At 40.1% G+C, this 12,272-nt stretch overlaps 1 protein-coding gene across 1 annotated transcript; it reads right to left on the bottom strand.

Moving 5' to 3' along the window:
- Window positions 1–1,285: 1,285 nt before the first annotated feature.
- Window positions 1,286–11,242, bottom strand: MAGOH (mago homolog, exon junction complex subunit). Its single transcript, XM_060140051.1, has 5 exons — window positions 11,058–11,242; window positions 8,227–8,285; window positions 6,927–7,037; window positions 2,687–2,769; window positions 1,286–1,548 (listed from the first exon to the last, which is right to left on the bottom strand). The coding sequence occupies exons 1-5, from the start codon at window positions 11,143–11,145 to the stop codon at window positions 1,449–1,451; spliced, it is 441 nt and encodes a 146-aa protein (XP_059996034.1). The 5' UTR covers window positions 11,146–11,242; the 3' UTR covers window positions 1,286–1,448.
- Window positions 11,243–12,272: the final 1,030 nt, after the last annotated feature.

Here is a 12,272-nt window from a genome sequence, read left to right as displayed (position 1 = left end):
TCCTTCCTCCTTCCCCCAGGGGACCTTTCAGGGGATTGGCTCGTGCACATGTCCTCATTGTGGTCGCCAAGACTGGACACTCCCTTTCAGCTGGCTCTTCTCTGAGTTCCTGGTTTATTTTCTGTCATACATTTACTGAACCTGTGCTCTTGTGCAGGGCACAGCTGAGACCATACAGAAGCTGTGAGCATTATAAGGAACAGCCTGTTTGAGGCTTTTACAGCTTCCTGAGATCTAGTTGCTTTAAAATTTGGAGTGACTCTTTTCGGATGTCTACTTTGCCACGAATTTACCTGATTGCCAGGTACCCTTCTGTAGCAGAGGGTGCACTATAGCCAGGAAGCCTGACATCTCAGGTCCCAGATCTGCACCTAACTTGTTGCCCTGTAATCTTTGAAGGAGGCAGAGTGTGTGTGTGTGTTGTGGAGGAACACTTGCCTAGGAGTCACCAGACTTGGGACCTGTCCCAAGTTGGCCTGTCTTGAGGGATGTTGAGCTCAGCCTAATCACCTTCCCTCAGTCAAATGCGATTTATCAGGACCTAGTTCCTTTCAGCGCCCACTGTCTGTTCAGTCAGCAATTTGCTTCATTAAGGAAGCCATGCAATTTAGCAGCAAGAAAAAGTTCCTACAGATTTACCTGCTGAAAAAAATCCCCACACTATCTACAACAACTAGGTTGCTTCTTAATGGCCGCTGGTATTCTGATTTTAAAATGAATTATTGGAAAAATTCTGAGACCAGGCATTTTATCCCTTATAATGTATTAAACCAAATATTTCCCCCCATACTGAAGTAGCTTCAGATATATCTATAAAGGTGATTTTAAAACCCCCAACCTCAGTTATTAAGCTGGATGAAAACAACAAAACCCAAAATACCAACCACAATACTATTTCACATCTAAAAAATTAACAATACTTCATTAATACCAAATATCATGTTCAAATTTCCTTAATGATGTCAATTTTACATTTCCTGAATCATGATCCAAATAGGGTTCAAATGTTGTATTGATTGTGTGTCTCTCAAATCTCCTTTTATAGGTTCTCACTCCATCTCCATTTATTTTATGTTTGCAGCTTATTTTTTGAAGAAATCAGATCCCTTGTCCTGGAGTTTCCCGGACAAGGATATTGATTGGATTTCCACTGTATTTATTAGCATGTTTCTCTATTCTTTTACTTCCTGTAAACTGGTAGGTATATGTATAGAGTTGATTAGATTTTTGGCAATACTTCACATAGCATGTTAGTGTTAAAAAGTAATTGAGAAGAGTGCACATGTTCGGGTCTTTATAATAAAAATTGCATTTTGTTACGTATTTATTAAAGACAATCATTTCTAGTTTATAAAAAAAAATCCTGCCCTGATATACACAAAAATGTCTTGATAATGGTAATTAAAAGCAGCACTCCCACCCCCCTTGTGTCCACACAAATATTCAATCTAGATTGGCTTGATCTTGAAGTGTAATCCAATAAGACTGAAGACCAAACACTTCAGGTCCTGGACAAGATAATAAAATACTCGTAAGCCTTCTGGATCCCTATAATGCAAGAAGAAAAAAATGTTTAAAAAGCTGAGAAAACTCAGCAAAAAAATACCATTTACTAACCCAGATTATTTATCTACCAGGATATTCCTCATAGAGGTATTTACAGAATTAAAACTTTGAAAACAACCCAGTGTCCAAAAAGAAAAAGCCTATGTGCTATATATTAAAATGTAATATTATGAGGTAATTTAAAATGTTAAGGTTTCTTCTTAATGAGGAAATGCTTATATTAAGTGGGAAAAAATCATGATTAAAGTAACAGACTGTTGATCTCAATTACATTTTTTGTGCTTTAAAAGACTATATATATTTTTTAAAGCACAGGAAAAAGACAAGAAATACTTTAAGATTAATGGTTATCTAATTGATAAGTTTACGGGCTATTTTCACCTTTCTACTTTTCTGTATTTCCTATATTTTCAACAATGAGCATGTATTACTTTCAGAATTAGGAAAACTTATTTTTGAAGTAGTACTAAGCAGGACCAAGAGGCTGAAGATTACTACAGCATAACTGGGTAAGAACAAGACTGTTCACAGGAAGACAGTTATGCCTAACATGTACTAAAAGTGAGCCATATCTAACCCCAAATCCTCAAAGCACAAGAGCCAAAGAGGTTGCCAAATTCTAAGGATTCTTTGTGGCATGTAGATTCATGTCTCAACTTTATATTTTACCCTACTGACAAAATGAATTTTTAAACTTATATTCTGAATAATTTCAAGTTTCACTAAAGTCAGGCTTTAAGATGTGCTATCGGAATAGCCAACACAGAGGAAGGTGTTCAGACTCATTGATTCTACAGTTTATTTCCAGCACTTGTTTTTTTGTGTTTCATTTCTGTTCTGGCCAGATTCTTACCCACTTTGGCTGCTCTTATGGCATTACTCTGTGTGTGTGTCACTGAGAAGCTTTTATTAGCAATGATTGACTAAAACACCAAAAGCAAAAGGAGCAAGCCCTTGAAAATATATAATTTGGAGTCTCTCTATTGAGGGAGACAAAGCTGACCAATTCTGTCTTACATTTGTACCAGATCTTACCATAATGGTCCCAATTTGGTTAAGGGTTTCATATCAGCCTGCTCTAAAACAGACACATCTGGATATAAGGATCATGGATACTTACTTGGATTGATTGACATCAATAAGGGAACCAATTTTTGACGTTGTGAAAGAAATATGTTCATCTCCAATGACAATTTCAAGCTCCTAGAAACATGAAACGTCAGTTTGAATTGGATTTTTCATCAGTCACACAGGAGAAGGGTTCATCATCTGCCAAATCACATAAACTATAATACAGTTGGCCACATTCCCAAGACCCGTTCAATCTGAGCCCTAACTGTACTGGGCACTGGAAACAAAGAGCTAAATAATTGGTATGAGAAAATACTGGTTTAGCCCTTGAGTAGCTTATACTCTTAGAGGAAGTTGTGTGTGTGCGGCTCCATCATTTAGAAGAATTTACATCATGCTTTGTATAGGAGTTTTCATTGTTAACAGTGTGGAGTAACATGTATAAATCTGTTTCACGAATACCAAGAATCTAACTTTTCTGGGCAACATGGGACAAGTAAAAGAATTCCAGACCCTGAGCAGATCCCAGCTTTGTCACTTACTAGCTGTATGCCCTTGGGTCTGAATTTCTGAAGAGTGAAGCAAGTACTATAATCTTAAAAAAAAAAATCTATTGGGTGGGGAATTGGAGGGCAGTGCCTATGGGACAGATCAGCAAAACCAAACAAACATCTCTGCCCTTGTGAAACTTACAATCTATTTTTTTAAAATTTATTATTTATTTATTTATTTAATTTTGGGGGGGCTGAATTGGGTCTTAGTTGCGGCATGTAGGATCTTCATTGAGGCATGCAGGATCTGCTGCTGCAGCGCTCGAGCTCTTCCTTCGTTGAGGCACGTGGGCTTCTCTCTAATAGTGGCTTTAGCTGCCCCGCAGCATGTGGGATCTTAGTTTCCCTGACCAGGGATTGAACCCGCATCCCCTGCACTGGAAGGAGGATTCTTTACCACTGGACCACCAGGGAAGTCCCAAACTTACAATCTATTGAGCTCTACTTCTTAACACTCAGATTTGAAAATGTTAATATTTTATCATATCTGTGTCAGATTTCTTTTTTAAGAAATATTAGAGATTAGACCCACCTCCCACTCTGTTCTCCTTCCTGCCTCCCCAGAAGTTGGGGTGTATTCTTTCCAATCATGATTTTATATTAGGTAGTATATTTTTAAAATTTTACATAAATGATCGTACTATATCTTTTTGCTTTTTTCATTCAACAAGGGTTTTTGTTAATTTGTTTTTTATTGAGTTAACATTGTTTTTTTGTTGCTGTTGTTGTTTTTGGCCACACCATGCAGCTTGTGGGATCTTAGTTCTCTGACCAGGGATTGAACCTGGGCCCACGGCAGTGAAAGCAACGAGTCCTAACCACTGGACCACCAGAGAATTCCCATATTGGGTTAAAATTGGTTTAAAAGTTTCATGTGTACAATATTATATTTCTACTTCTGTAAATACTAGTGTGCCCACCACCCAGAATTTAGTTTCCATCTGTTACCATACAGTTGATTCCCTTTACCCATTTTGCAACACCCCCTCCCCACCTCCCCCAGCCCCTTCCCTCTGGTAACCACTACTATGATTTCTCTATCTATGTGGTTTTGTTTGGCTTGTTCATTTATTTTGTTTTTTGTTTTCAACAAAGTTTTTGTAGGTAGATCAAGTCCATTAGTTTTAAATGCTTTAGAATATTCATTTCCCTATTGAAGCAGACTTAAGTTTCCAATTTTTGTTTCTATAAACCATGTGGCAAAGATATCCTTCTATGCATCTTGTGTATATATGTGAAAATCTCTCTAGGAAATTCCTAGAAGGTAAACATATTTTCAGCTCTGCTAGACACTAACAAATCGTTCCCTAAATGGTTGTAGCAATGTTGTTTCCACCAGTATATATGAATCCCCCTTTTCTTTCTCATATCCCTTTTAAAACTTGGTGCCTTTTTTTTTTTTTTGACCGTTCTAATAGGTCTGACATGGTATTTCACTGTTGTCCTCATTTTCACTTTTCAAATAAAACTGTAAATGTTTTCATAAATTTATTGCCCACTTGTTTTTCCAGTTCTGTAATTGTCTATTCATAACCCTTACACATTCTGCCACTAGTTTACCTTTTTATTATTAATTTGTAGTTCTTTATATATTCTGGATTGAAATGCTTTGCCAGTTATGTTTTGCAAATACCTTCCTCTAACCTGTGGCTTATCTTTCTATTTTATCTTGATATCTTTAGATAAAAAGAAGTTTTAAATTTAAAGAAGTCAAATTTACTAATCTTTTCCCTTGAGGAGTTTAAAAAACTTCTCTACCCGGAAATAATAAGACAGTCTATATTTTCTTTTATGTTTTAAAATTTTGCTTTATTTCTATAAATCGTCTAATTAAAAAATACTCTGTAAATATATTGCCAATCAACTTGGTATACTTTGTTAAACAGTCCATCCTTTTTCTATTAATTTGAAAGCTCAACTCTGTCATATACTGTTCCAAGTTCCCGTATACTCATGGGTTAATGTTTCTGGGTTCTCTATTCTGTCCCATTGGTTTAGTGGTCAATTCCTGAGGCAATGTCACCATACAAATGACTATAGTTTTATAAGAAATCTTCAAAATTATCTTGGCTGCTCTTGCCCCTTTGATCTTCCATGAATTAGAGGCTCCATCAGGTTTTAGGAAAAATTGTGTTGTGATTTTGATCTGAATTGGAATGAATTTATAAATTATTTTGGTGAAAATCGATATAATATTGAGTCTTCCCATCCATAAAAATGATACATATTTTTATGTCCTTCTGTAAAGCCCTTTCCCATAAGTTTTATATATCTTGTTAAATTCACTCCCAAGTTCTGTATAGCTTTTGTTGCTGTTATGAATGGGATTTTGTTTTTAATTACACTATCCAGTAGGTTGTTGCTGGTATATAGGAGTATGCCTTGCCCACTTCACAGGACTATTGTGAATGTTGAATGAGCTAATGGAGCTGAAAATTTTATCGATCCTAAAGCAAAATACGTATATATAGTATTACTAAGATCTCATGAACGTTAATTAAAAAGTTAACTTGAGTAAGTACTGAGGATGAGATTTTTTTCACTCTTCCTCAAGAGTTGGCCCATCATTCTGAGGTTAATTAGAATAAGCTTATACGAGTTTTCATATTAATTTAATAAATATAGTTATTATTGAGCTTTTACTATACACTGGCACTATTTCAGTCACTAGAGATATAGCAGTGGAAAAAAATAGGTAAAGTCCTTGTACTGAAGGAGTATGCATGTGTATGTGTACGTCTGTTGCAGTGGAGGAGGAAGAGGGATGCATAAGGAAAATCAAACAAGGCAATTTCAGACAATGATAAATGCTATGAAGACAAAAACCAGATTTTTTTTAAGTGGTGGGGAAAGGCATTTTAGATTGGATGGACAGGCAAGACATCAATCACTGAAGAAGTGACATGTGAAGACCTCAATAATAAAGACAGTCTTGGATAGAATGTTCCGGGCAGCATGTAGGAAATGCAAAGGTCCTAAACTAAGAACCACCTAGGTGTATCTGAGTAACAGAAATAAGACCGGTGAGGTCTGAACACAGTGTGAGATGGTGAGAATAGTAGAAGGTAAGGTGGGAGTTTGGACTTTATTTTAAATGCAGTGGGAAGTCAGTGGAGAGTTTAAAATTAGTGGAATAAACCAATTTACATTTTTAAAGATTACTCTGGCTTCAGGAAGGAAAAAATGGGCTGTATAGGACAAAAGAAGAAACAACGAAATCAATTAGAAATCTGGATTAGGAAAGCAGCATTAAAGTGGAAAGAAAACCTTTCCTATTAATTCTGTCAAATATGACAGTGGCTTTTATTTTTTAATTGCCACAATGTTTTCAGAATAAATATCTAAGCCATGAATTTAAACAGATATACTTAGTTGCCTGCGTGATTTTCCATTAGATTGTTGAAATAACTATGTTTTATTTATCTCTGTATCCTCACAACGTTTTGTCCATAGTCGTTACTCAGTAAGTAATATGGGCAGCAAGTACTCTGAGAAGCAAGGGAGGGATCACAAGAGGAAATTAAGGGCTGGGCTCCAGGTGGGGAGGAGCACCACCTGCTCTCCCCGATCCTCTGTGTGGGATTAGTGCTTTCTTAGACCAACGTGCTGGGAATCTGCTCTGTGTAGGGCTCCATATCGCACACCCATACATGAGTATATTCAGTGTCACATGCAGAGCAGTAAACCTCATCTTATTTGTAAGATTTCTGCACTGTGGATAGTTGCTGAAACACCCACCTGCCGGCCCACTCGGTCAGGAGGAGGCCACAGAGCATCATCCTCTTTGGTAATTTCACTGTCATCAATTATTCTCTTCAGTTCCTCCATCACACTTCTATGTACATAAGCCTGAAAGCAAGTTAAAAAACATAATTTAAACTGTATCGCTAAGCAGCATTCTGACTCAGATAGTGATGAAAAATAAAAGACTACTCATGAAAACTTACTTCTGGCACCTCTGTAAGTGGGAAGACATTCCGGCTTGACCTCAGCATGCCAAGAGGACGGCAGGGTCAGAAGTGCCCAATGACTACACCTCAGTCCCCCAACTAGTTGCTTCTATTTCTTGGTACATCCTGTTCATGTGGACCTACTCCTTGCCTACCTAAAAAACTCACACTTGAGCCCCAAACAAAAGATCTGTGAGTAACTCTGGTTGATTTTAACTAAATGACATGCTTCCGAAGAGCAGAGATATGTCTTTTACATTTCACATATTAGTCCACATTAAAAAAAACTGTGAGGATGCTGACATGTGTGGGTAAGCATAATACTGATTGCTAATTAAATACAATAGCATGAGAATATACTGTTAAGACATTTTCAAATGTGACAAAGTGGTTAAAAGAATAACTTTGATGAAACCTTAATGGTGTGGTAGAAATCATGCCAAAATGGAGCACACGGACTTGACAAAGGCAGGCATAGGTCTGAATTCCTGCTCAATCTCTTACTAGGAGGTCTAACTTTGTACAAGCCCCATAATTAATATCTGGGCCTTCACTGTCTTACCTGTAAAGGGTATATAATACTACCCATCACAGAGACTTACAGTAAGGGTTAAAATAAGCTCACAGATGTAATACCTAGTGTCATGCCTGGCATCTAACATGCATTCAGTGATGTTAACTGCTTTCCCATGCTCCCTTTCCCCCATTCAAATGCAAATTAAAAGAGCTCTATTGAGTGCTAGGTACCAGGGAATATATCAAACACTAAGTTAGTGGGGGGGCGGGTTTTCTGTTTTTGCAGATTAAGCAACTGAAACTTATCAAGTTCAACCAGGAAGTGTGCCCAAGGTCACAAGGTTAGTAAGTAGCAGATTCAGGGTTCAAACCAAGATTTGCAAGACTTCAAATGATTAACCGTTACAGATTCAGCATTGTTAAAGAAAATATAAACTAAAAGAAGATTTGAGAAAAACTTTAGAAGCTATCTAAGACATGTCTATACTTCCCTATTCTTTATCTTTCAATACTACTCACAGAAAGAACAAAAACAGGACAAAAGGCTAAACGGCTCTCAGAGGATTCATTACCTCTTTTCTGATCATGACATCATTTTTGTAATTGCTGTTGTTGGCGTATCTCAATTTCCCTGTGAGGGGCAAAAAACAAATTCAATATATAATAAAAACATATAAATAAAGCCTGCCTTATCAGTAAACAAAGGATGTTGCTGCCATCAAGCCACCAGCCACACCATTCCCAGCTCCCTCCCCACGGGTGCACCCTAAGGGGATTCAGGATGGGGGAAACAGGATACTGGCCCTAGATAGTTAAGGTGCATATCAAAGGAATGATCTCAAGCAGCCAAGCAAGAACCTCTACATAGGAAAGTGCTAACTTCTTTAACTTGAGCTGTCTGGTATTTCTTTAATTAATAGTTAATTGTAATATTTTGATGTTCTACCTGTTTTTTTTTGTCTTTGTTTTGTTTTTTTTGCACAAACTCCTATATATCCTGGCTCATCCCTTACCTCTTCGGAACAGTCCCTCAAAGCTATCTGAGAGCCTGTCTCCCAGGTTTAAGTCCTCAGTATTTCTGCCGAATAAAACATAATTCTCAATCTTTAGGTTTTTTTTTTTTTTTTCAGTCAACACTATTAACAACCTATTAACACCTCCTAGCCAAAAATACAGCTGACAATTACAATTCTTGCAAAAGCCAGCTCAGGTGTGAGAAAAGAACAGGCTTTTGTGACTGGCAAATCATGTCTCTGCAGGTTAATGTCCTCAGCTGAAAATAGGAGTAATTGATAACTCACCTGCACCCAGGGCCTTCTAAGGCTCAAAAGAGTGGTGAAAACTTCTGAAAACTGTAAAACACTTTTTACATATATTAACGTGTGACTGTGAAAAACTCCCATCTATCCTTATGATGGAAAAGCTGTGGATTTATTATTGAGCATATTTGGTATACAAGGCCCTTTGTGCATATGTGCATCTAACAGGCTAATTTGGGTATATAGGGTGGATATGAAGGAGAAGATAAAAGGAAATAGAGGAGATAATTATTTCCCTATAGAAGGCACACTAAAAAGAGCCAAATTAATTGACGCCTCACTGCACTGTCTCTCTGCCTCAAGTCTCTCTCCTTTCAGGTCATTCTCCATACAGTGGATAAAGTGATATAGTAATAGATGGCTCTGATTAGGTTACTCTAACACTCTGATACTGAAAATGGCTTCCCACTGCCTTCTTGATAAAATCCAAATTCCTTAACGTGGCTTACTGTTAAGCTGAGCCCCTTTCCAGCCTCACTCCTATAATAGTCCTCTCTCACAGAGCTGGAGTTAATCAAACTACAGTTGACCCTTAAACAACGTGGGGGTTAGGGGCGCCCACCCTCTACACAGTCGAAAATCCGAGTATAACTTAAGAGTCAGCCAGCCCTCTGCATCTGCGGTTCCTTGATGTCTACGGTTCCTTACCCGAGATTCAACCAACTGTGGATCATGTAGTACCATAGTATTTACTCTGTAAAAAAATTTGCATATAAGGGGACCCATGCAGTTCAAACCTTTGTTGTTCCAGGGTCAACTGTCTTGGTTTCTGCCTGAAACATCCTATGCACTTTTTGGGGTTTCAGCCTCCTTGCTGTTAATGCTGTCCAAAATGCCTTCCTGACTCATCTGCCTAACCAACTCCTACACTTTCCTAAAGAGTCACACCCCCCTTCCCCGTGTCATTTTATACAGGAAGCCTTCTTTGACCCTTCAGGATAGGTTAGGTGCCTTCTTTCTGCTCCTAGAATCTTCTGTTTCTTTCTACCACAACACCCAATACACTGTCTTGCTATTGTTAACAAAACTTTCTCTACAATTGGGGCTTGTCAGTTCATCTTTGTGCCCCCATTTACTGGAAGTTTTCTGTCATCTTTGACTCCTTTTCCTTCACCATACTGGCCACACCCCAAATCTTATCAATTGGCAGTCCTTTTGGTTCTGCCTCCAACAGTATCCTAAATCCTTCCCTCTACTTTTACTATCACTCTAGTCCCAACCAACATCCTTTTTGTCTTAACAACTGTAACCGTCTCCCATTAAGTAGTGGCCATTCTTGCCCATTCTGCACCCAATAGTTACAATACTTTTTCAAGAACAGATTACATCTCTGCTTGAAACTTTCCAATTGCTTCCTGCTGCACTTAGAAAAAAAATCTAAACTCTACCATGAACTATAAAGACTACATGGTGTGGCCCCTGAATACTTATCCGACATCATCTCCTACTATCCTCCCCAGAGTTCAGTACTCTTCAGCCACACTGGGCACCTGAAACATGCCTAGCTCATCTCTGCCCTACGGCCTTGACACTTGTTTCTCCCTCTGCCTAGAATGCTCTTCTTCCTGAGCTTCACAAGGCTGGCTCCTTCTTGGCAATTAGATCTCAGTTCAAACATCTGCTCTTCAGAGACTTTTCCAATGGCCACCCTTTCTAAAAGCGGCCCACCAGCAATTATTTCATCATTTTGTTTTATTTTCTGACCACTCATCACTATCTGGAATCTTTTTTTTTTTTTTTTACTATCTCCCAGCACGAGGATACAAGTTCCATGAAAGAGAAAGCCTGTCCATCGTTCACTCCTGCACCCCAGGATGTGGAACAGAACCTGGCACAAGATAGGCGCTCAAGTAATGTTTGTTGAATGAAGCATTATGGTCAAAAACGTCACTAAACAGAATTCCCTACACACATACAGAAAGAACCAGTGGGGAGGACATAGGATCGTTCCCTCCAAATCAGCGCCTCACAGCCATCTGTCCCTTCCTCCTCCAGTTCCTCGTACATTCCGGACCCCCGGCCTCCCTACTAGCCCGCCCCCAGGCCTAGTCCTCGCTCCCGGGGAGCGGGGAGGCTTCTCTCACCGTCCGGCCGGAACTCAAACTCCAGGAATTCGTGGCCGAATTTGCCCTTGTGACCCACATAGTAACGCAGATAGAAATCACTCTCCATAGCTGGCGTAAGGCAACCAAGACCAAACTTTAATTGCAAACCTCACCGCCGCCGTACGCGCCCGACACTGACGTTTACGGCGGCGCGCGGAAGTGACGTCAGGCAACGGCATGGCCTGTAGCGGAGAGACCCCCTCCCTAACCCGTCCACCCGGAGGTGGGCCAAGGCGGCTGTGCCCCTCCCGTCCGAATGAAGCTGCATTTCCCCGGAGGCGGGGTCTGTGCAGCCCTGCCGGCTCAGCCCGAGGCGTGAAGGGCCTGAGGCTGGTCGACCTGCCTTCTCCTGGGCTTGAGGCCGGAAGCCGTCCTTGGACTTCTGGGCCCCGCGGCGGGGAGCGGGGGTCTGGAGGTCGCGTTGCCTGACCTCGGGCTTAACACCCGGAATCCTGCGTCCCGCCACGCTCCACCTCCATTTGGGACACCCGACTGTGTGGGTCGGAAAAGGCCCTTCACCGTCTCTGAACCTAGGTCGTCTCATCAGTAAAATAGGGTTAAAGGGAGACCTCAAGGGAGAACGCAGCGTACCACGGTGAATGCGTCTAACGTACGCTCCGACTGAACTCTGCCTGTTTAAGGATCAGTTCTAGAAATCCTTCTCAGCCACGCGTTCCCTGAATCCGCAGTGGAGCTTTTCATTTCCCTGCAGCTAACTCGGCCGCACTTATCCCGCATTTTATCTCTTTCTACCTTTTATTTCTTCCTTTCCCTTTCTACCTCACGGGTCTTTAGATGAGGTGATGTGAATAGGACTTAAGTTGAATATTTGATCTCCCACTCCCCAGCACAGCTTACCCAGCAGTGATTCTCGGCCCGGCCTGCGCAATCGGATCGCCTTGGAGCACCTAAAAAAATACTGGTGCTTGGGCCCTACCCCAAACCAATTCAACCAAAATCTCCTACAGTGGACCTGTGTGTCGGTATCGTTGTTTTGTTTTGTTTTGCAGAGCTCTCCAGTTGAGTCAGGATTGAGAATTACTGCCCAAGAGGCTCTTGTCTTTTCAGGCCAAAGTGGTTGACCTCTGTGAAGGCTTTCTGGCTATGGAAAAATTTTCCTCCTTGCTTAGGCCAAGGGCAACAAAACTCCTAATTAATAGAAGCCTGCTGTAGTTCATCTAAGTTCCAGCCAGA

Source organism: Lagenorhynchus albirostris, chromosome 2 (assembly GCF_949774975.1).
Source record: "Lagenorhynchus albirostris chromosome 2, mLagAlb1.1, whole genome shotgun sequence".
NCBI lineage: Eukaryota > Metazoa > Chordata > Mammalia > Artiodactyla > Delphinidae > Lagenorhynchus > Lagenorhynchus albirostris.
The sequence above is the reverse complement of the archived record's forward strand: the minus strand, read 5'-3'. Positions and strand labels throughout refer to the sequence as shown.

What these genes read in the sequence shown, in the direction of transcription:
- MAGOH (XM_060140051.1), bottom strand. Translation starts at nt 11,145, where the DNA reads ATGGAGAGTGATTTCTATCTGCGTTACTATGTGGGTCACAAGGGCAAA. An exon ending in GTTTGAGTTCCGGCCGGACG is followed by an intron (nt 8,286 to 11,057) that starts GTGAGAGAAGCC and finishes TGCCCCTCACAG; the next exon opens with GGAAATTGAGATACGCCAAC. An exon ending in CTGACCGAGTGGGCCGGCAG is followed by an intron (nt 2,770 to 6,926) that starts GTGGGTGTTTCA and finishes TCATGTTTCTAG; the next exon opens with GAGCTTGAAATTGTCATTGG.